The sequence below is a fragment of the Trachurus japonicus genome, chromosome 4, assembly GCF_045865225.1.
Source record: "Trachurus japonicus isolate A0001 chromosome 4, Traja_1.0".
Classification (NCBI taxonomy): domain Eukaryota; kingdom Metazoa; phylum Chordata; class Actinopteri; order Carangiformes; family Carangidae; genus Trachurus; species Trachurus japonicus.
The window spans coordinates 17,093,634-17,118,497 of NC_140910.1; the positions used below are offsets into that span (position 1 = coordinate 17,093,634).

General features: G+C 41.1%; 1 protein-coding gene across 2 annotated transcripts; it reads right to left on the bottom strand.

The window, feature by feature from the left end:
* Nucleotides 1-2,434: 2,434 nt before the first annotated feature.
* On the bottom strand, nucleotides 2,435-23,133 carry ccdc50a (coiled-coil domain containing 50a). Of its 2 annotated transcripts, XM_085774415.1 has the most exons (12): nucleotides 22,841-23,117; nucleotides 18,264-18,326; nucleotides 15,481-15,610; nucleotides 13,217-13,307; nucleotides 12,628-12,730; nucleotides 9,119-10,003; nucleotides 8,265-8,416; nucleotides 6,497-6,541; nucleotides 6,036-6,179; nucleotides 5,806-5,888; nucleotides 5,598-5,707; nucleotides 2,435-4,300 (listed from the first exon to the last, which is right to left on the bottom strand). In XM_085774415.1, the coding sequence occupies exons 1-12, from the start codon at nucleotides 22,893-22,895 to the stop codon at nucleotides 4,281-4,283; spliced, it is 1,881 nt and encodes a 626-aa protein (XP_085630541.1). In that variant the 5' UTR covers nucleotides 22,896-23,117; the 3' UTR covers nucleotides 2,435-4,280. The 2 variants fall into 2 exon arrangements, with proteins under 2 accessions (XP_085630541.1, XP_085630542.1); XM_085774416.1 differs by lacking the exon at nucleotides 9,119-10,003 and having other exon boundaries at nucleotides 22,841-23,133.
* Nucleotides 23,134-24,864: the final 1,731 nt, after the last annotated feature.

Sequence of the window (24,864 nt, forward strand, 5' to 3'; positions counted from 1 at the left end):
AGCTAGTTCATCATTTTCAGGCCTCTTGAATGACTGGATGACATGGGGCTGGACAGGTGAGTACACACAATTACTTGGATATATACTGTTGTAGATGTTGTGTTATAGCAGCGGTGTAACACAGTAAACAAACAGAAAGGTCCACTAATTATAATGCATGTCACCAGTTCTTCTTTTCAATGCAAACACCTGTTGTGGCTGATCTGTGACTCTGCTGGTAGTGCGATAGTTTCGGAGTTGAAAATGAATCTATGGACATATCAAACCAGTCTGAGCCTGAGCATGAATAAATATTTGCTTGGGTTCCTTCCTGCATTATTTGTATTTTGAGATGCAGCAGGAAGGCATACAGTAGGAAGAGCAGGATCACAGATGCACCAATGACACATTTTCAACATGTGACGTACAAAACAATAACTCCTTGTTTCTCTTCACAGGGTAATTTCACAGCAGTTCTGTTGCCCGCACAGCTGGAAACTTTGCCTGGGAATTTCTGTGCTCACAAATTTCAGTCATTGTTTCTGGTCGTGTGTGTAATGTGCAACCAAGAGCCAAACAGTGGAGTTACAGATGAATTTTCTTTGGTGGTTTTTTTTGGGAGGGGGTTCACTGTAAGATTTAAGGATTACGTGCAAAATTGAAGTCTGGTTTTGAAATATGTCTGATGTTCATAAAAACTGACAGATAAATGGATGACAGCCTGAAACACTGCCGAGCGCTGCTGTCCAGAGAGCAGACCCAAGATCTGCTTCATTATTGTAGAAACTGGCGAAAGAGAAAAAGCAACACTGGGATTTAGCTGCTACAAGCCAACTGTTGGTTGCCTTTATGTTTAAATGTCCTTTAATTACATCAAGTGTTTAAGCAAGCTCTTATCTAGTCAGCATTTTAGAAGACGGTATCAAATTTCCTGACATGCTAAAGACACTGGGAGTGGAACAAATATAGTGTCTGATTGTGAAACTCTTTTCATCTCCCAGCAACAGCAGCCACTTTTCTGGTTTTGGAGATGTAGCTTTCAGTAATTTGGTTGTGACATAGCCCTTTGAGGGCATGGCAGTGGTGTTACCACATGCAGATGAAGCATCAGTATGACAGGTATGTTGGTGAACCAGCTCCGCTCAGCCAATGATGGGTGTAACTCTGTACTTTCCATTAGAGTGGTATGATTTATTAAAAAATGCTGATGATTAAAGGCCACCTCACACTGACAGCTCAAAGCTGTTTGTATGAGGAAACAGTAAAAACTGAGCAGATGATTGATTTTAGGCAAGAAGCCTAAGAAAAAAGGATTGATCCGAGATTTAAGTTTTTTGTTTATTAAAAAATCCCTTCCAGGAACAATTTTGCAAATGAGATTGTGCAGAGTGACGTCATGCTTGTGTATCTGCTCCTTCATAAATAAACATGAAAAACAAATGCTTGTTCAGCAGTTACTACTGTATATTGGATATAGTTTTCTTTTTTAATGGCCTTTATCGTGAATGAGCGCAGCTAATATTCAAGTGTGTAAATAGCTGGAGGTCTGCACACAGTCGAAACAGGTTTCTTCAGACTGTGCTGATGTGCTACAGTGTGCTAACACTGACCAGGATTACCTGTGTCAATAGGTGTTTTTAAGAGCAAGACATTACATAACGATCTGGAGGTAGAGCATGGAACTTTAGAGGCGGCATAACTCATCTTTTCCTGGCTGTCGTGGGGAGGATTAAACCCTGTACTGCAGGGTAGACGACATGTTTGGGCCACGCTGGAAAGAGGGTAACAATTTTTTTAAGGTTCTACGAGGCCTGCAATCCGCAATATCTGCAATAACTGTGACTTAATGACGGAGTCACATTCATAAACAGTGTAAATGCTGATACAGTTTATTACATTTTGAAATGCTATAAGTAAAAGCAACTGGTTAATTAATTTTACTAAAAAAAAAAAAAAAAAAAAAAAATCTGTTACAGCAAGTGCCAACACATAAGTGTTGATTCATGATTGGTAGATTGCATACAAGCCCCGGATTAAAGACAAAATTTAAAACATAACACTCAATGTTTGATGTAGACAGCACTCGAATCCATAAGTCTGATGCACAACATCCACAATTACACAATCAAAGACGCATCCTGATTAAATTCACTTTGTAATTTTTTTTTTTTTAAATTCCCAACAAGTCCACAAGGTGGTACTGTCATCACAGAATAAATTAGGAGTCTCACCCCAGTGGGTGTGGCAGTTCTGCTACAACCACAACAACCTGTAGCTTTTCCCCCTTTCCAAGTCCCTGAAAATAATTACAAACATATGGCACAAATCCCGCTCTGTTAACAGCCATTAGCACATTATAAATTCATTACACCTACGTGTATTGCTGCTTGTCCTCAGCAATACAAACATCTCACACTTAGTCAAAGAAAGACATTTTCTCTGAACAGGGAGGGAATCAGTTTGGAGGCTGACTTATTACTCCAGCAACATTTATTACAACGTGAACACATGGAAGTAGCACTGAGGCCAGCCAAGTCCACCTTAATGTTCAAAGACTCAATCAGTTTGTTTCCATAATATAAACATTTCGGTAAACTCAAAAGCTTAAGTGTGCTCTTCATTTTCCACATCATTCTTATTCAATATGAACAGAAAACAATGGATTCTGCAGCAGTAAAAACAGTAAAATAGGTCCCTTTGAGCAGTTATACATGTTTGTGTGTGTTAGTTTTTCCAGCTAATCCTGTGACTTAATTTCCCTCCATCCAGATGCACTTGTATTGTGGGGATGTTTGCCTTTTCTGCAGGCAGGAAGTGATGCCTGCCTTTGAGTTTGAGACAAAGAAAAGAGGACTGGAACTGACAGTGGGGAAGTTTGGAAGGGAATAGAAAGTAAGGGAACAATCTGAGGAAAGACCAAAAAAATACTGTGGGAAAAATAAAACATGAGGCTCCCTTTACCAGGACTGAAGCGAAGATCTTGTATTTTCCAGAAGACATAATTTGGTAACACAAGCTTTAAAAAAAAAAAAAAAAAGACAAAAAGGACGTATATTTACATTTAAATAAAACAAGCTGATATTCAATTGCACAATGTCTGTGCGGTAAGCACAAGCATGAATTCAGGTTTGACACAGACAAGCAATGTACATGCATTTCATTTCTGGTTCTTTCATGAGCCAGTTTTGGTTTGTAAATGTTAAGCTGATATGAAATAGAAAAGTGATAGTTTGAACATCAGTATATGAGCTAGCACATATTTTGTTCATTCACAAAAGAGAAGATTATTGGCTTTTTGTGGCTTTAGCCCTTTCTAAAAAAAAAGAATAGGGAGAGCCACAGAATTTAATATAGATAGAGCTGAAATGCATGTACACAGTTGTACACTTTCAGTAAGCATGCACATATAAACAGTAAGTCATACACAGAATTATCATCCATTCACTTTCAGCTGAAGGGTGACACGGTTAAAAAACAAAAAACAAAAGTGCCCCTCACAAGCAGAAGACACAGCCTACAGCGAATTACATGTCCATGGATCATCACAAAGCTCCACCTGCTCTGCACTGGAACAAGGTGGAAAATGTAAGCCAAAACTACCAGCATCTTGATAAAAGGCTTTTTTTGTTTTGTTTTGTTTGAAAACAGCAACAGAAACGTTCCCCTTCAGAGTCGTACGCTGTGTGGCACATGGATAGAGCCTGTGAAACCTTGTTGAACAGGATGACAAGACACAGGAACCGAACCGCAGCACGGGTGATACAAAGCAGCTGCCATGTTGGTATCTAAGACACTGTAGCATCCATGTTGGACCAGACAGGCACGTCCCATGAAGAGTCATGAGGAAAGGTTGAGATTGCATGGTTGTAATCCAGCGCAGGCCTTGAGCCCTTGAGATGGCATGGTCCACAGATGGGACGAACATCAGCAAGTGAAGAGCACAGCGAATGAGGAGCCGGTTCCTCGACAGCTAAGAATCATGGGGGTGTAAGTCACAAGGCTGCTCTTTTGGCTTGTCTTGATGTCAAGTCTGTTAAAAGAAATATTCATAATTTACAAATAAAAAAAAGAAAAGGAAAAGGTGAGTATGGTTCCAGCACTCACAGACCCACTTTCTCAACTCTGGGCCAACTTTGGAGGGTACTATCAAAAATAAAAAAAAATACCATTTCGAACTCATTCGATCGTCCCAAGGCTTTTGGTCAACAGAGTGTGAATGGCTGAGAGCAAAGATGAATAAAAAAAATCAAAGAAGACGAAGGACGACTGACAGTATGTCTGGACATGGCAAAGAGCCTGAGTCACCGCTTGTAATAGGCACCTGGAAAAGACGGAAGACACAGAGATCCATCAGCTCCACGATGTATTGTATCTGAAGTGTTTTTGTACAGAACTTTTCGGAGACTATCTTCTCTTCTTTAGGATCTGGGATTCATTTCTGCCGTCTGGTTTCTGCTGCTACTTTGTTAAACTAGTGCTATTTACGCTTCAGTGAGATACAGCAGTTCCCCGGACATCCTGGTCGCCTCGGGGTTGAGACGCAGACCACAAACCACAATCTTCCCAATCATCTCTTTCTCCTTTGATTTCCTGTTATGTCTCCACTGCTGACTCATTAATGAGCTACACAAAGTGTAGTTAATCACTTCCTGTGCGCCAATTGTCATTTCTAAAGAAAACCCAACATCAGGTGCTAAATATAGACGCCGAGTTCATTGAAGCAGTGGTGGGCACTTTTACAGTAGCCCTGCAACAATTAATAGATAAGTCCATTAGAGGATGAATCACAGGATGGACTAAACTAAACTTACTAATGAATTAAATGTTTAAGATTTTTTTCTCCTGGCAAGATGACTAAACATTTGCAGTTATCATCCTCTCAAGTATGAGAATTTCTTCTTAGTTCTTGTTGCACCTCTTTGTTAGAGACTTCTCTCAGCAACACTTCCTATCACTCGCACCAACAAGAGCAAAGATTCACATCAAGCTATAAAAAGTCCAACTAAAAAAACACGTATTATTGTATAGAACTGTGGTTTTCAAAGTGTGAACCTCCCTGGTGAGGCAGAACTTGGTGCAGCATGAAAAAAAATGAACTGCTTGTTGCCACTGTATGTATGTGGCAGAAGGGATCAATGTGTATAGTAGCTACAGTGAGAGAGGAGAGAGTGTCTGGGGGAAGCAGAAAACATAGGAATTACAATATATGTTTATTTGTTTATCCACTGCATCTTCACATCAGCCACTAAAGATTCAGGCACCATGTTGAGACAGTGTTATGAAAAGCAGCAGTGAAAATGTTGTCTGTTTTCCAACTTATTATGTGTTCAATAGTTATCCAACGAAAGACTTAATGAAGAATATGCAAGGTGTACAAAAAAGTGTGTTCAAAGGGAATTGAACAGGGTGAGGATAGAGATGATAAAATGTTTAAAAAATTAAGATGTACAATATAGAACAAGGTAAAACGAGGTACAGAAATGTAACAAGCAGTCATGTTAGCATTATGCAATTTGTGGTCAACAACCAATATTGAAAAATCACCAGTGTTCTCCTTTAACACAGTTCATGTCCTTATTTAATAAGACCCTATGTTAGGATGGGAGATCATACTGTACCTTTGTAAGCAGCCTCAGGTCTTGTGGGAGCACGAGGGGGGGCAGGGTGGTCCGAGTAGCCGTAGGCAGGATTCACATTCTCATAGTCGTGGGGACGAGGCTGAGGAGGCCTGAGACAAACCAAGACAGAAAACAAAATGTGAGGATTGAGTTTCTCTTTCCTAGCTGGCTGGAAACATTTGGTCTTGAGAAGTAATGAGTCTTGTACCTGGCAGGCTTGTTCTGGTTCCTCTGCCTCTGGTGTTCATACTCATCACGTGTTCTGGGCCGGACAACTTCCTCTGAATTTGGCTGGAAAACCAATTAAAATTATGGCGCCTGAAATTATGGTTCTTGCACCACAGTGGAAACTCTACTTTCTATTAAAAAACAAAAAGCCTACAAAGATATGTCATCCCAGGCTTCAAAGATGAGTACTGTATATTAACAGAAATTTACCCTGAAGTCTCCCTCTTGCCTCCTTCTCTCCATTGCCATTTTTTCCATGGCCAACCTCTCCCTCTCCCGCTCCTTGTCTTTCTCCCGTTCTTTATTCTTCCTGTACTCCTTTTTCTCTTGCTCCATCAGCAGTCGGGCGATTTCCTGCCAGAGCGAGACGTGTCCACATCAACTGGTTAATATACACAGACACAGGAAAACTTCCATATCCTACAAGATAGGATGTGTGGGCAACACGCTTATTGTGTTTCACCTATTCTGTTGTATTCCTATTATGGGATTCAAACAGTAATCAGAGGATACCCCATGTTTTTTTTCCTTTTCCATAATGCCTAGTTTAGACATGGTTTTACCCACACAAGATTACATGACAAAGCTGATTCAACTGGCTCAGGAAATGGACTGATATTCAAAGAGGAGAGACAGCAGAAGAAAAGTTTCCAGTCTTAATGCCCACTCACCTCATCCTGTGCCACTTGAGCTGCACGTACATGCCCTTTGCTTGCCTGAAACCAGAAAACAATCAAAAAGTCATATTTTCCCCACAGTGGAGCACATTGTTCTGACACTTATATAACATAGGAAATGACTGAGCTTGGGGCCAAAAAACCTAATCTTATAGAAAACTGAATAGTCTCTAAAATACCAACTCCGCAGGCGTGAAGAATTGACATTGTACTATACTGAATTACACTGGGCCTATTATATGCCTACTCTTCTGATATTGGGTTTATTATAAGCTCAAAATCTGACTTTGTATATCTGACCTGACTTCACAAGCAACTGTTATCCAGTAGCTGAGTGTTTCTATTTAGTTCTTGCTCTTTGTAGCTGTTACTAATGATTGAAAGATTCTTACAGTGTTTATGACCAGGGGTCTCATTTATAACCGTTGTGTACGCACAAAACGGGGCCTGAAAGTGGCGTACGTGACTTTCCACGCCAAGGTTGTAATCTATAAAAAACAAACTTGACAGGAGAATGTGCGCAGCCCTAAGCAAACTCTGACCCATGCGTACGCTGGTTTGGAGGAAAAGGGGAATTGGCGACACAGACGGTGTGGTGGTGAACTGAAGTCAGACTCAGGAAATGATGATTGAGAAGAACGATTATGTTTTTATTATCGGCCGTCACATATTTAATTTTAATTAAATCACCGTGGCAACATGGATCTAACACATACGGGTTAAAAATTCCTATCTATATTTAATCACCACCGTCTCTCCGTCATATTGTCCACTCGCAGAGTGCAGGAGGAGGAGAGGACGGTGCGGCTGCATGGGATAAATACATGGTGTAAATAACTATATGTTCCTATGATACTGTGTGAACATATGATCGAGAGTCAATTAAATCTCAAACCCTGGAAAAAAAAATCCAGTATTCGTTCGCACAATTGTTACAGTCTGTTTTCTTGTTATCAACAGAAGTGTCATGTTTGATCGTTCCTCAGAATCTAACTGATTCCGCTAATTATTCAAAGTTTTATCGATCAGTCTACTGTAATGTATAAATACAGTGGTGAGCCCCGTGCGTAATTCTGCACCACGGCACCGCTGGAGGAGAAAGGAGGGAGAGGGAGACCATGATGAATGGTTAATAACACGTTTCAGATTAGAACTGTTGTCATTGTTGTAACTATGTGCCGAACCGGGTCCAGCATTAGAGGCAGCGCACCAAAACAACACCGCGTGCGCTCTGAGCCGCTGCCGCCGTTAACAGCTGCAGCAACACGGTACGTCGCCACTTTCACACCTGCAGCTAATTCACAACACCGACAGAACAAGAGCACGTCAGGCTCATTGACATGCAGATCGCATTCATGTGGTGGTTTGCATTGACCATCTACGGTTAAAACAGGGCGTGTACAGAGCGGAACGTGAAGCGGATTCAGCTGCGCACACTTGTAGGAACTCTGTGATTTATAAAGGGAAGTTTGCTTGCAAGTGTGCGTACGCAGGGTTTTATAAGTCTGAATATTTACTGGTGCACGCAAAACTTGGCTTTTGGGCGTACGTACACTTTTAGTAAAGATCCCACGCACAGTTTTATAAATGAGACCCCAGGTCCTTAATGTCTGTTCTTTTAACCATGCATTACAAAAATCTGATCCCCTCAACTCATGTTTCATCAGTTTACGCTTTGATTCCCTTTTCATCTTGCACATAAAACTGTTCACTGGTCCCCCTGTGTGCACAGACAATTCCTTTTTTTAGCTTCCTTCCTCACCTTGAGCTCCTCCTCCTGCAGTTTCCTGGCCACCTCCATGTCCTTTAGCTCCTGCTCTCGGATATCCAGCTTTGTCAACCCCTTGGTGGCCTCGCTCAGCCCATACTCAGTTTCTGCAACAACTGAGCCACTCCCTCGGTGCACAATACGACCTGTGGATGTCAACACATTGTTTAACAACGATTTGCAACAGTAAATTAACAATTCTTTTCATTATGGAATAGTTGATTCCTTCTTTCTTAGATCAAAATTATTATCACAATTAGCCAATGTACAATTTAACACAAAATTAATTATCAAAATTATTTTTTTTATCAACAATCAGGTAACTCATTACAGGACTGCAATAGATACAGCTGTAGTTAGATTGAAGCCATGAGGCACCCAAAAAGGGCTGCGGTGCATCACTGGGGTTTATCACTATGTTTCGTTTTTTGCCCTTCACATCTTTAGGATAAAACCAGCTCAGCTGTGCAGCCCTTTGTGAATGCCAACATTTTAGCCAAACAAAAAATCCATGGAGCTACTCTACTAGAAAATCACAGCACACATTTCAGTCTTCATCGGTGCTTCGCTCAACACAGGAGACAACGCAAGACTGAGCGACCCCCACAGCACAACAGCAACAATACCAATCACTTCAAACCATTGAAATCGGAATCACATCAGTCATCAAAATTACAATGAAATCCTTGCTGTCATCAAAAGAGGAGAGATAATTAGAGTCTTCTTTAGTGATTGCCATGTTACAGAAGATCAACCCACCACCTGAGATTGCCACGGCGAAAAAAAAGCAACTCCAGCACACCACACACACACCGCCGCGGAGCCCAGAGGGGGGCTCAGGGTGGTACCTGTCTCTCCGTTGGCTTGCGTATGAATGTGTTCCCTGCCAAGACCCTCGCCCTGCTGAGGGTCCCAGAATTCCCCTCTCCCTTCGCCGCTCCTGGGCTCATCAAACACGTCATCGTAGGCAGAGTGGACACGCTGCCGGCCCCTGGCTCTCCTCTCCCTCTCACCATCATCCTCTTCCTCCTCCCAGGAAGCCTTGCCCTCCCTCGACCAGTCCTCATCGAGTCCTCTCTCCCGGCTCCTGGTTCTCGCTTGTGATCTGTCCTTGTCCTTCTGTCTCTGCCTGTCTCTCTCCCTGTGCCTGTCCCCGGTTTGTCCTCTATCTCTGGATCTTTCCCTGTCTCTTCCCGCTGCTCTTGCCCCTCTGACATCCGGACCCCTGTCTCTCCTCTGGTCTTTCCCCATATGCCTCTCCCATTCCAGGTCCCTGCCCCTGTCTCGGTCACGTTGCCTGTCTCTTTCTCTGTCCCGGGCCTTGTCTCTCTCTATGGGAAAATGTGGTGGAGGTGGCCTGGTTGGTCTCTCCTTCCTCCTCACCACTCTCTCTGTGTCCACCCCTCCGTGGCCTGTGGCCCTGCCCGTCTCTGTGGGCTCATACTCTGGGTACCTGTCCCCGTGCTTGCCTCTGGAGGGCAGCAGGTGCTCTGGGTATGGATCGGCATGCCTGCTTCGCCCTCCCTCCGCCGCCAGGTAGTGCTCGGGGTATCTGGAGCGGCTGTTGGGTGCTGCTGGGTCCTGTCTTGGATACCTGCTCCTTTTTGGCTCTGTTGAGCTATACTCTGGGGAGTGATCACGGTGTGAGCTCACTGGGGCGTGTGGATCATATCGGCTCGGGGAGGTTGATTTATGACGAGTTTGTCTGTCCAGATCAAGAGGTCGTCTTGCAGCTGAGCCGAGTAGAGATGAAGGAGCGAGGGTGTGAGGAGGCCAGAGTGGAGAGAATGACGATGGTTGGTGAGAGCATGAGGTGAAAAATAACAGACAAGAATGATAGAAGCTGAGATGGTTAGTAAGCACTGAACAAAACACAGCACCGGTGAGGAGAGTGATGCTCACAGTCTTTACAATTATAGTTTGTGCAATAATTGTAAAGAATATGGTTCTTGGCTACACTCAGAATGTCCAGAAACATGGAAAAAAAAATTTGGTGAGGTCAGTGGCAATTAGTGAATGCAATGTAAATGAAATAAAACTTTTATGAATGCAGAGCAGTCCTACAGAACAGAAAATCTTTCAACACAGACTTTCGATGTGACATAACAAACATTCAATTATGTGCGATTAACACCTTGGAATATGTTGTGCGTTGCCTGAGAGACACAGCTGGAAATCAATGTGGCAGACTTGACAACCAAGCAAATACCATAGTGTAAACAGTGCATGACTAACCTAAACCGAAAAGCTGAACTTGAACTATCCTAGTGGGAGTTGGCCTGTGACTGACAACATTTTAAATGAAAACAAATGAGTGGGAAAGCATGCAGTAGAGGCAAGTCCTCTCTGCCCTGAGAGCCAGCCCGATGGAATTCCAGCTATTTAACCTGCTGCTCAGCGTCTCAGCGACTTTTGTTGACTTTCAAACTTAAAAAACAAAGAGGAAGTACAAACGACAGCCTACTTCATATGTGCCTCAATGACGTAGCTGGTTAAAGTGTTTGCTCTCTTCTGAGTTTTTAAATTCTCCATCTGCTTCCCCCATCTTTTTCTTGAGTTCTGTATCTGTCAAGTGGAGACAGGTTTTGGGCCCACATGGGTTCATGTGCAACTGTAATCCACTGGATTAAGACAAACACAGCCAGCAGCTTCTCATTTCCTGCGAGGAGAATTACAATTACATGGCCCAATGAGAAACTACATGATATTAGACTAGTGCGAATGTCTGTATACCAAAAAAATATACTGGAATGGAGATTTCAAATGTAACACTGCTGTGAAGAGTTCACATGCAAGTGCAAGATGGTGAAAATGCTCAAAGATTGAGTCTCAAAACTAAAAACCTTTGACAACCTTGTGGCCTGTATGAAATGCCCCTGATTACAAACTGTTATGTTATTCCAGTGCCGTATTAAGTGGAGGAGGTAAACACACACTTGCACTCTAAGCTTGTACTTCAGAGGTGTGCGGTTATGTAACTTACAAGGTTTTATATCAAACACAGTGAGCCTGGCAGTGGCACAAATATTCTAGTATAAAAAGGAGAGCGGGGCAGAGTGGCACAGTCAGCAAGAACGTGTCTTCGTCCTGACCACCTGCCATGTAAAGAACAGCGGCAGATAGCGATCCATACAGACACAACAGGACAGGTCGACCGGCAGCTGAAGACAATTGCCCAGTGCTGTTTATGTCAACAAAGAGGAACGGTGTGTACACTTCAAACTGCACCAGGGAAATCTACTCTTGTGGCCTCTGTTCACAGCCAGCACCTCCCTCTATCCTGGTTTGCATCACTTGTGTTACTTATATATGTATATGTCTAATGGAAATACAGATATCATGAATAGAGAAGGCAGAGACGGACTGATATGCGTTACGAAATATCATATATAATATAATATAAAATTGCTTTCTGCTCAACGTTAAGGGGGGCATGTGTGGTGGTAGTGGATCCTTAAAGTCATCCACATACAACATGACAGTGAGATCAGACAGGAAAACTAATAGGTCACACCTGTGGCTTAAGATCTACTACTCAGATCAGTCAGATGTGGCTGTACTATTAGAAATGGACACAACATTTCAGCAGAAAAGCTTTTCACGCTGATGAACCGAGAGCCTGCACTGACCCTGCATTACTTAGATGTATGGGTCAACCTTTCACAGGTTATTTAACAGACAGCAAGTGTTCTTTTTAAACAGGAAAATAAAAAAGGAAGATTAAAATGACTGAGTCACTGTCTCTTTTTCAGCAGGAAATGAACACCCTTCCAGTGTGATGTTGGCATGAAAATACTTGAAATGATTTAGTTATAAAAGCATGAATGTATAAAAGCATACCCACATAAAACAAATGTTATAAGAAGGTATTTAAAACCATCTAAATAAATGTTTTTGTTAATGCATTCGATGCCCACTGACTGGAGATTCATTTTACATCCGAGGTTAAATCTAGAATCAAAGCACATTTAAGCTGCATTTTAAAAACTGGAGCACCCATTTGCAGTGGTGTTTGCTCTTCAATGGGAGCGGGATGACAAATTATTTTCTCTGTAGGAACATGTAAGCCTCCCTTCAAGCCTAATTATGTGCTTATGAATGCATTCTAAAATCTTTGCCTCAAGTCAGCAACAATCTCCAGAGCAGTGTAGCATCAAAAGCACATCCTCACAAATCCAGAGCTGGAAAAAAAAACCAAAAAAAAAAAACACATTCCAGTACACAAAAAGAGAATCACGTCATATCCAATGTCCTTTACCGCCAACAAAGCTCAGATAGGAAACATATACATACTGTATGACATATACACAGACAAGGAAACAGCCACGCATTAATATGAGCCTGTATTCTCTCCTACCTCCATGATCCTCAAAGTACTCCTCCTCAAAGTTTGCTTCCAGCTGCTTCTGTCTCCTCCTCTCCTCCTTCATCTCCTTCTCCTGCAGCTTACGAGCGATGGCCTACAAACAAACAAGGCAGGAGTAAACATGTCGTCCCACATTAATGAATACGACAAAGTCCCTGTTTGTCTGTAACAAATATGTCACTTTGTTTTGAGAAGGAGTTTTGTTTTTTCCTTACACTAGTTATTGCAGTTTCAAAACATATCAGTCCCTGATGCTTTAGATAAATCACATAAGTTACGCAAGTGTTGTTTGGCATAGTGAATACATTTTTCATAGTACCACAGAGCAATGAGACCACATCAACAAGATCATGACAAAACATTTACAAAAATATCCCAAACTCTGCTCTTTATATAGGTTGTATACTAAACATTGCGATTCTGACTTAAGAAAAAAAACACACGCTCTGTCACAAGGTGGATATGATTCAAACAACTCATACTGAACGACCCACCCATGACAGTGCATCAGTACCAGATACCAAGTCATTGACGGACCTCGGACACACAGACCTCGTGTCTGTGTGTCATGTGTGCTTACCGCATCCTTTTCTTCTTGCTGTCGCTGTTGCTCTGCCTGTCGGACCAGTTGTTCCTGTATCTCATGAGCGATCTCAACGTCTTGGCGCTCACTGACGTTCCCATGTAGCGTAATGTGCATGTGGGGAAGGAGCAGGACAAAAATACAAAAATAAATATTAATAACAGGTAATAAAACTTGTAAATGGTAAGGATGAGGATAAAGACCAGGGTGTTGTTCCTCTGAAAATCACTCGTGAATCACTGAATAAAAACACGTTTTCTGACACAACAAACAAGATTTATTCCCATATTCAAAATAGTTCAATACCACACATTTGCAAGTGCTTTCAGCTGACTCATCTGTTACCATTTGCTGGAGATTAATTTGCCTCAACTCACACGACCGGTACTGATGGCAAACAGAGGCTTTCAAAAGAAATGTAAATACAAACACCTACCTCAACACTGCCAAGAAAATACCTAATTTAATCATGGACTTATCACACAGTGCCATCTATGATTAAATGGTTCCATTACGTAACAAGGCAAACACACAAAGAGCCCAGCTTTGAACCTGTCCAGCATGCTGGGAGAGATAGAGTGTCTGCTCCGGGCGAGAACTGGAGCATTCTCGCCCGTTGTGACGTTGAGCTCGCCAGCTCACTTTGGTCCGCTCACATTTTTAAACGACAACAACACCATCTGCCTAGAGGGCTGGTATGCAAAGATCATCAGATTTCTCTGTTGATGGGTGTACATAATATAATTATGTGTATTGTTTTACGTAAAAAAAAAAGGGACTGTAGCTTGAATACCTCTTGCTTCACCTGTATTTGACCCCAGCAGCTGACAGCTTAGGAGAAGCACCCGAGTACGCACCTTCGTCAGTGCACCCTAAGAAGCAAAGGGGTGCTGCATTCCCCTGTGTCCCTGCGTTTAGTCAAATGTGAGAGTGCGTGTGTATGTGAGGTGTCACTGGCAAGAACAGTGTGGATGGCAATGTGAGCTCCCAGCATGACAAGCAGTATTGGCCCACCTACATCCTTGGTGGAGCATCTGGCCTCTCCCTGTGGGTGCAATCCCACTGCTGTAAACTCTCATTTCTGTGTGTGCTTGAAACAGCGACCTCATTGAGCTGTGAGTCAGCACTTTGATTTTAGTAAGAAAAAAAATTGCAGAGCAGATCAAATTGAGATACTGGTAGTTTAAATCAAAGTGCCTCACTGCATGCTCTATTGCAGCTCCTGGTCTGGACCGAAGCAGAGGCCACAGAACACTGTCTTGCTATCTTTAGTAAAGTTACTGAAGCTTGATTTGTGTCCCTGCATCAGCCCATTGTGGATCAGTACACGTGGATGCTGCATAGTTTTGGATGTGCAGCTGGAGCTGACCCAAACCCCTGAAGAATTATATTTATACATCAGGTCTATGGATCGTACTGCAGTGACCACAATAGTTGTGAATGATCCGTTTAGGGCTGCTATTGTTTTGTCCTACATGTTACAGATGGTAGGGACAATTGTTGATAATAAAAACAATATGTATCAAACTGGCTAGATAATCTCTTCCTTTATATTAATGTTAGTTAGATACATTTGTCATTTAGCGAAGCTTTTACCAGTGTGGGTTTTTCGCGGAGTGAAGGCGTATATTATTTCTGACCTAGTGATCTGTCATCACTCTCGTCAGGACAAACTGAATGAAAGAGAATAAACAGGCTTACTTGTGGTAATGGATGCATGGCATGACCTACTATTTAAAAATAAAAAAGGCTAATCCTTCAATGAATGTTAAATGTACTTTGAGACATACATGGTGAAACTGCTGGATCGCCGCACTAGACAAGCTTAAATCTATTTTTAAGTAAAAGGGTTTGGAAATAATTACACTACATTACACTAATCTGAAACAGATGATATCAACAGAGCTATTTGCAAATTATGTGATGACTTCATGAAGATGTGAGGGGGAAACAGCATTTAAGACACAATTAAACCCACACACTTCAGATCATAAGTCTTTGCACTGGACCTTGTGTCATTTACTGTGTAATTTTATGTGTCTGACACATATAAGCAATGCACTAATTTAGATTCCCATACAGGTCAGTCTACATTTGTGTGTAGTGTTATTGTTTATTTTTCCATATGCAATTTTTACTTTTTATTATTTACTATTGAAATAAATGAACTTTTCCATGATATTCTAACTTATTGAGATGCACCTGTAGATACAGACTATACAAATGGTGTGTGTGAGATAGGGAAAGAGAGAGACACCCACAGGTCACCATGCTGTTTGTGGCTTTGGATCTTGGCCCTCTTATCCTCCTCCTCCTGCAGCTTCTTGGCCACCTGCAGGTCCTTCTGCACCAGACGGCTCTTATGGACGTTGGACGCCAAGTGGCTCTCAACTGTAGACACAAAACACATAAGCACTGCTCTTAAAACTGTGTACACACAAACCAGAGTAGGTCAGCTGGCTGGGCCGCGCTACCGCTGAGGAATTAGATGGAACAGTAGAGCGCTGGGGAGTTTATTTACAGATCCACACGTTCTCGATAATCTCCTCTCTGAGCTGCGGTAGCATTGTTTAGACAGTCTGCAGAGGACAACATCAATGTTGAGGGGACAGACACCTCAGTTTGGTAACAAACACAGGCTCTCTGAGAAACGAATGTTCCCTTCTGGGCTATCATCCCAAGGTTGTGTGATGGCACGTTGTGGGCCCTAACTGATGATTAATCCTGCTTGCTGACGCACTCCATGCGCTTTGTAAGCATGAAGAGCATCACTCACTAGTTCAGCTCTGTTACCCACCTATCGATCTGTTGCCAGCTTTCATGTGAAAAGGACCACATCACGTTTGGCAATTTGTCCGTGAGAGACTCTATAAAGTTTCTGCTTTTTGACTGGTGACGTTGAAGTCAAAAGGCTGACATTGTTTTTTTTTTGTATGTCGCTGATCAAATATGTGAAATATTTGATGGCAAAACTGATGTCAGAGCACCAAATAATACTATCATTTATCCACAGTGACGTTTTTCTACTTGAACATTGATTTCTATTATTAAAGAAAAAAAAAAGACCCAGCATTGTGACACATTCAACAAACTCTTGAATCTTGAAGGTCCCAGGTCATTCAGAAAGAAGGAGTTTGGGGCTGCACTATGTGAACCTCAGATATGTCAGTGGGGAGCCGTTCACTGGAACAGAGAAAACAGAACTGAGGCACAAAAGACGCCAAGTGCTGACATAGCCATAAAGAAATGTTTTCCAAGCTATAGTACATTTGAATGCCTCAGCGTTTTGCATGCTCAACATTTTGAATGGGAATAAAAGGCAGCTGTAACTGCACATTAACATGGAGGTGAATGTGCTAAAAAGGCACGTTTGGGATGGCCATCTGTCGATGTGAACCAGGAAATAAAAGGGACACTGCATATTTAGAGAACGGCATTCACCTCGATGACCTCCAGGGTCGAAGGTGGAACAAACATTTCACCCGCTCAAACCAGATCAGTTAGTGAGACAACAAAGGGAGCAAAGGCAGAAGAGCATTAGGCTATGGATCACTAAGGCTTTTAAAGGGTTAATGACAACACAAGGACAGGTCAGCCAAAACCACATTACACAGATAAAACAGACCCTAATCTGTACTTAACGTATGGCTGGGTGACATCTGGCCTTCTATCTGGCAGAGCTGGTTAAATTCACCAATAATCAACTGTATCCATCCCTTCAAAACAAAAACTCACCAAGAAAAAGAAATCTAAACACAAGAGCAGTAGCCTCCTGTTGGTTCCTGTCACGTCTTTAGGTATAAGTGCAGGTGATATGAGGGGTGTGGTGGCAATTGGCCTTCTAAAAGACATTCATTTGAGTCTGATGAAAAGACAGGCTTATTATGTCTGGGCCTGTATTTGTGAGTCTGCCTTGGCAGAAAAGGTCCTTGGAGCCTAAGTCAGCAGGAGAGAGCTTAAACTACAGCGAAGGACCAGCACCTCTACTAAGACACTGAAGCAAAATAAAGCTTTTGATAAGAGAAAAGTTTCAACATTTACAGTAATAGTCATCATCATGAGTTTCCAACAATTTGTCTGAATGCACTCGGTGAAAGACGTGCAGCAGGGGAACAAAGCTTCTCCAGTGAGTCTCCAAAGTGCCTCTTAAAATCATGTGAAAAAGATGCCGGCTAATTACACACATATGAGCTCACATGAAAGCACCAGCTAATCTAACGAGGCATGCAAGGACAAACACATAGCTAACAAGAGTTAGAGAGAGTGTGTGCATTTGTACATCGTGTACACACACAATCCTTTACAAATACACACACTCATTCAACACAATGAGAGACAATAGCATCTCACAGTGTTTCATATAAAAGCCCTTGCTAAGCTGGTTGCACTGTCTACCTCCAGATGCAGAGTCTCTGTGTGCTACAGCTGCAGCACACACAATTAATGTGATCCAGACAGATCACACACACACACGCCGGGCCGTTGTATTCTCTGCCACAGCCCTGCTGTGATAGAGTATTGTTGTGGCATCCTGCACCATTCACACGGTGAACTGTGTGGCTAAAGCAGGGTTTATGTAGGCTTAATCAGGCTGCAGCCACTGACACTGCAGTTTAGCCTGTTCGACTTGACAAATGCCCCAAAACGGAGAAGATGAGTATTGTGGAGTGCAGTTGTTTTTTTTAATGTTAAAATCTTAAAGCATCTTCAGCTTCTAATGCTTTACAAGGACTGCAAGTGAACAGATTTATGCAAAAAAATAGCACAATAATAAAGTACTTAAGTATTTAAACAGACTCCAGAAAGGGAGAAGGGACGTTTTTGCATGAACTTCCTGGATTTTTTTCATGTTATGAAAGAACAGGACCCTTCAAACGCAGCTGAGCTTCACAGATCAGTTCTACCATCAAAGGCAGTGAAAGCAGAAAAGCAGGAAAGCAGATGTTTGAAATAAGTAGGAGTTACATGTCCCTGCTGCCGTCAAACAAAAACATGGGGACTAAGGGGAACAAATATTTCAAAATGAGAATTTATCGTCTCTTACTTTCTTGCTCTTGTAGGTTATAGGCCAGGCAGTGGTCCTCCAGCACAGCAAAGTCTCGGCACACTGGAAAAAAAAAACAAAGCAGATTACAATGAAAAAAACTGTAGCCTGTGCAAAAAAAAGCAAAGATCAAAATTAGCTACAACATCTGGAGGTTTTTGTTTTTGTACATTCAATCACTGAGCTTTGTAGCTCTAACAAATCAAACTAGAAGCAGTTGAGATGTTTAGATATGACATTCAGGGTTTCATGCAGGTGTTTTAACATCCGGCCCATCTGTGCCCACACACACACGCACTATAAAAGACACAATATTCAAAAACTGACCAACAATCAAGGACAGGAAGTTTAACAGCTTAAATAGAGTGCATAAAATGATGATCAAGTGTGATATCAATGCAATTCAGGTGAGAATGCATTATATATATTTATTACTTATTATTTTACATTGTGGCTCTTTATGATATGACAATTTAGAGCAAAATTAGTGAAAAAACAAGGAAAAACATAATCTTTTTTTTTGTGTCTAATTTATGACTAGTTTAAGATGACTGAAGATTTCAACTTGTACGTCTATATTGTGACAGATTAGAAACTGGGTCACTCTGTTTTTATCAGCTTGGCTATCTATCTTGGGTTCTTTTTTGGCAGCACAGACAAGAAGTGAAACTGTGAATGAGGAACTATTGCTCACATTCAAGCAACAAAAAGCACAATAAAGGAGACGGAAAAAACACAGATGTAGGAACTGGTGAGCATCTTTTATTTAAATTTAAGAGGATCTTTCTTTGAGTTAGAAGTGTTGCAAGTCAGTCTGAACTGGCTGACAAAATGTGATGAGTAGACGAGTGAAACTCCCAACAACATTTTGTTTTCTGGAAGGCGCAGATTGAGAGACAGAAATATGCGTTTTAATCGTGTGATGTTCCCTGAGTGCTGTACTTCCAAAATCATCTTAAAGCTCGACTCTTCAAAACAGGCAACAATGACGCTACAACATAAACCAACAGATGGCACAAAGATCTTGAAAGAGCCTGATAATCATCTGAACATGTTTCTCAATGATTCACACTGACAATAACAGATCTTGTAGACAGAAACAACAAAGATTTCAGTTAGATCCATCTCCATCATGTGCCCAACTAACACCTCCTTTTGAATGTTGCACAGATATCTTTAGGACACATTTCAAGTAAGCAGCAGTTTCCACTCTTGGTTTCAATATTACGGATGCCAAAATTTTGTGAGCACTTATTCTGGAAACTATTGTAAAGTTCATTGTAGGAGGGGAAGTTTTCCCTTATAAAAAAAAAAACCCAACCCCATCTCGCCATGCTTCCATCTAAGTGGTCTGAAATGAGACACGGTCGGCTTCTTTCTTTTTGTCCCCTAGAACATATGGGATCTTCCTGGCTTCAGAAGCTCAAAGCATCCTGTGTAGGAAACAGTAGAAGCTACTGTATGGGGACATGTCAGGCCTTTCTCACAACCTCAGCTAATTATGGATGAGGAACTTATAGCATATCCGATGTAGAGTATTTGCTTACTTACAGTGCAACCTCTGCTTCTACAGTTCAGTCAACTTCCTCCTGTTTAGCACACAACTGCAAAGATTTCCAAACAACATCATCAAACATAGAAAATTTAATTTAAACCATGATATCATCCTGCAAGAAGCCATGCAGCACCACTCTGCAGTTAGAGGTGGCTCTATTCAGAGAGGACCAGAATAAAGAAAAAAATACTCGCTTGAGCATTTGTTTTACAATGAGAATTACTAATATTATGCATCCTGTACATTTGGTCTTATTGTGATGTTTAATCAAGTCTCATCGATCCATTCTTTGACACAACTTATATTAAAAGCTCTCATCCTCACAGCTGTCTTTACAGAACCGAGCCAAACTCAATAACCTCACACTGCCAGACTCACCACCCATCATCTGCTCACAAACATGACTTCATCCACATAAAAAATTAATATCCACTATGACTGAGTTGGCGTGCAGCGGAGACAGTGCTGAGGGGAAAAAAATCTGCTACTTTCTCGTAGTATTGACAACACAACACATACAGGGACCCAAACAAACCACAAATGGGTGGTCCAGATTGTCTGCTTGTTGTAAAGTAAGGGGAGTGTGTGTGCATGTGTGTGTGCCAGACTGAGTGTATGCAATGAACTGATGATGGAAAGAGGAGGGCAAGACCTCCATCTATCCCCCTACCCTCTCGACTCCCTCAGATCAGCATAGGGGTCATTCCGCCAAAAGAGTGCCATTTGCTCATTGTAACTCTTAAAAATTAAACTTCATTTTTCATCCTATTTCAGTATAGAATTTTTTAATATACACATTTACTCATTCAAAATGAGTACTGGTCAATCTCAGGCTACTTTATTTAATTTATTGCTGCTTTTATCATTGCATTTTTGAAGAAAAAGTAACAGCAATGAGGGTAACAGCAATGAGTTTTTAGCATAAAATCAGCAATTGTGTGAAATCTAGCCAAATAGCATCTCTACTAATAGCCTGAGCACACAGAGCACATTCTGAGGATTTAACTGAATATTTCACTTTTGATATCAACAAACACTGTCTAGAGATAATTTAGGTAACAGGAATGAGTTTTAAGAGTGACGGACCCTGACATAGCTACAATATCATTCAATTTCAGGAAAAATAAATTACAGAATTTAATGTTGGTCTTCCCATGACTTTCAGAAGACCTAAATGATGTCACTTCCAGCAGAACATGTCACTGGTGGGATGGTCCAAAACTTTTAGAGTGTAGAATGTGTCCGGGTAACAGCACTGAGTGAAAACCTGGGGACGGGACTAAAATGTGAATTTTAACCAAAATATAATTAGGTTTTAATTTAAAAAATGTTATATAAGTGTAGATATAATATTAAGTCACACTAATATGCAAAAACAATGAGATTTTAGAAGGATTTTATTCATAATGCATTGTGGTAAACTATAGCGTTTGGCTCTGGGGACATGCAACAAAGGCTATGTTTCAGTGCTTTGAAAGCCTTTTTATAGCAATTAAAAATTATATATCTTTAATTTCTACAGTGATTCATGTGTATGGTGCTTTGTTTATTAATTAAATGCAATTTATATTATATTATTACATGTTTTTATACATGTAATATGCTGGGGACAGAAATGGCACTCTTTTGGTGGAATCGCCCATAGGATTAAATTAACACAGACCATTTTTCAACCATATGCCTAATCTTCTTAGCAAAGAAACTCTAGATTTATAGTGGCTGGTATGGCTATACGCACTGGTTGTTTTGTTTTTCCTCGTCAAGCACTTTGAGCCAGTGTGACTTAATAGCTTGTAAAAGCAACATAAAATGCAGTATTTAACTGTGTAAAACTGTGTTTTAATCAACCACACCAAGCGACAAGCAAATACACAGCCGTTGTATTCTGCAAGTTGTGGTTTAAAATCTCACCAACATTCAATCATTTCGAGCTGGAATCAGCAAAGAAGCTTAACCTCACACCACAGTGCACAAAGATGTCAGGAGTCGAGTCTCTATGTTTCACGTGCAAAAGGGAAATATCCAAAATAGAAGCTCATTCCTTCTGTAACAGCAGAGTAAAACGTAACACAGCTCACAATAGCTACTATTTTTTTAAAAATACAAATCTGCAACTTGTCCAGCAGCTTTCTCAGTCTTTCCCTCTGCAGACTAGCCAAGCAGTGGGGATGCACGTTCCTCCTCTCTCTCTGACCAGAATAACAAGCATCCTGCTGAGCAGCTGCTTCACACTAACAGGACGGCTCCTTTTCACCAGCATGGCAGACCAGTCTGTTTTGATGTGAAAGTCCAACTCTCCTCCTACCTTTACACCAGTAACAACAATCACAAAGTTGTGGGTGTGCAGAAAAGTTATATGGGATGAGGTTGGCGATGTAGTCCAGTCTCTAAGGGTAATGTTTCAGAGCAGTAAGCACTTTTTTTTCACAACCTAAAGCATTGTGTAATCAGATATGTCAAATATGAAACTAGACACGTCCAGTCCACTGCATTGCAAAACAAAGGCATCTTGTACTTACTAGCTCTGGCTGAACCACATACCTAACTGTACCTTCAGGTAACACCTTCAATGTGATCAATATTGAGGTTGACAAGTCACCTGACTACTGTGACGCTGTATTTACCCACATCGGTGTGATGCCAAAGTATACATACAACATCAGCATTTAACCATAATCCAAATGACACATGAAAACAGCCATATTATGCCTTCTACGATGGTGTAACATTTCCCCACTGGCAGAGCAGGGATTTAGACAGGTGTACTGTAGGCTACAATATCTGGCACGACACCTGTACCCAGGCTAAGGTGTGTGACTGAGCAGCCTTCAGGAGCAACGTTAGTGTTACTAGCATCTCCTAGCAAGCTGTGCTAATAACCATCATAACCGTGGGGTAATGAAACCAAACACACACAAACAAACACACACCTGTGTTCACTCACTCAACGTCGGGCTACATTCACAATGCTAAACAGCTAGCATGCTTCACAATTAGCGACCAGACGTGACATGGACATTACCCTCTTTCACTCCAGGTAGTTTTTTCTGGTCGATGCTAATGTTACATTCAGCCATGTTGTCACCGATAATAAGTCAAAAAGAAAAAGAGGGGTGAAGGGAAAAAAGCCGACGTTGAATTACGCTTCCTCCGAGGGTTAACGGCAGGCTGACTGATTGATCGCCTGTACCCAGAAACCCGACTGATGGTTCAGGTGCTGGACGGTCCTTTTGATTAGTTTCGGTTGCCTCCCTCTCCCTCGATACGTCGCCGCTGTAATTGCCTGGTTGCTACTCTACTGAAGCTAGCGTCAGACCGTCTACAAGCGTCCGTCCCCTCCTTCCCTCCCCCGGCCCTCCCTACAACCAGCCCGCTAACACACACACACATACACAGTACACACGGCTTTCCGGCCAGGCACGGCAAAATAAAAGCTTGTCCTAACCACCGCATGGATGATTTGATTTTATCAGGCAGAAAAACAATAATAATAATAATAATAATAATAATAATAATAAGAAAAAGTTACTTATTATTATTATTATTATAACAACTATTATTGCTACCGGATTTCTTAATTTCCCTCTTGATCTATCTATCTATCTATCTATCTATCTATCTATCTATCTATCTATCTATCTATCTATCTATCTATCTATCTATCTATCTATCTATCTATCTATCAATCAAGAATTCATAGCCTGACCAATAGCCTAACTGAAACAAAAACACTCAGTAAAAACATAGGATTTATTAAATGATTTGATTTTATCAGGCAGAAAAACAATAATAATAATAATAATAATAATAATAATAATAAAAAGTTACTTATTATTATTATTATAACAACTATTATTGCTACCGGATTTCTTAATTTCCCTCTTGATCTATCTATCTATCTATCTATCTATCTATCTATCTATCTATCTATCTATCTATCTATCTATCTATCTATCTATCTATCTATCTTCATAGCCTGACCAATAGCCTAACTGAAACAAAAACACTCAGTCAAAACATAGGATTTATTAAAAACTGCTTCAAGGACTGTGTGGGTGGTTTCACTTGAGATGATTCACAGGGGATAAGTAAATATTGCTAAATCCAACTTAATGATGCCACTTCATTGTAATATATTGCAATGAAGCATCAAAGGTTTAAATTTATAATTATGGAAATAATTAACTGAAATTCAGCACTTATAGCCTACTGTAGCTAGGAGAGAATTGAGATAGGCTACTCAAGGAAAAATATAAGACTCCAATTACATTTATTAGGATGTTAATGACATTGAAAAAAATGCATTGTTTCTATGACTCCCTTATTGCGGTCTTGAAAGAAGAAAGTAGCCTATTCTCCAGTACAGGTAACATCGATATAAATGTAAATACAAAGTCTTTTCTTATTATACAAACAAATACAGTGGAATTTAAAGTGCAACTCCAAACAGTAGGCTACCATCAAAAACTTAATGCATATTCATAATACGCATAGTGTATAACTCCCAGTTTAGCTGTAATGACACGTTAAACGGCCTCCAACTTTCAACTTTAATTTTGAAGGCCGAATCATCAAACTTCCGGTATAACTCTAGCTACATGTGGGTAACTTGACCCGGCCCTGCGCAAGGGTCAGTGACTGACTGTAGACATCTGCAGCTGCAAGAAGTCTGCACCACGAGGCGAAAGGGAACACACCTGCTCGGATCATCAAAATCTATCACCCAAAAGAATAGTGATTATCAGAGCTGCAGTTTCAACACAGAGCAGTACGACTGAGGACACGTCTGTGTGTTTGAATCATAGACGGTTTGAATGAAGGGGACAGATCTCTATCTCTCTCTTTTTTTCTATGTCTCTCTCTCTATTTCTCTCCTTCTGTCTCTGTCATTTACTACAACAAATGCTCCTGTGTCATGTGATCTGATCTGACAGCAGCTGGTATCTGTTTTATGATAATATCACTGTGCCCTCTAGTGTCCAGAATTTCAACCTGCATATCTCTGCCACACCATGCTCCAAATGACTTTCTTTTCCCCGTTTGTTT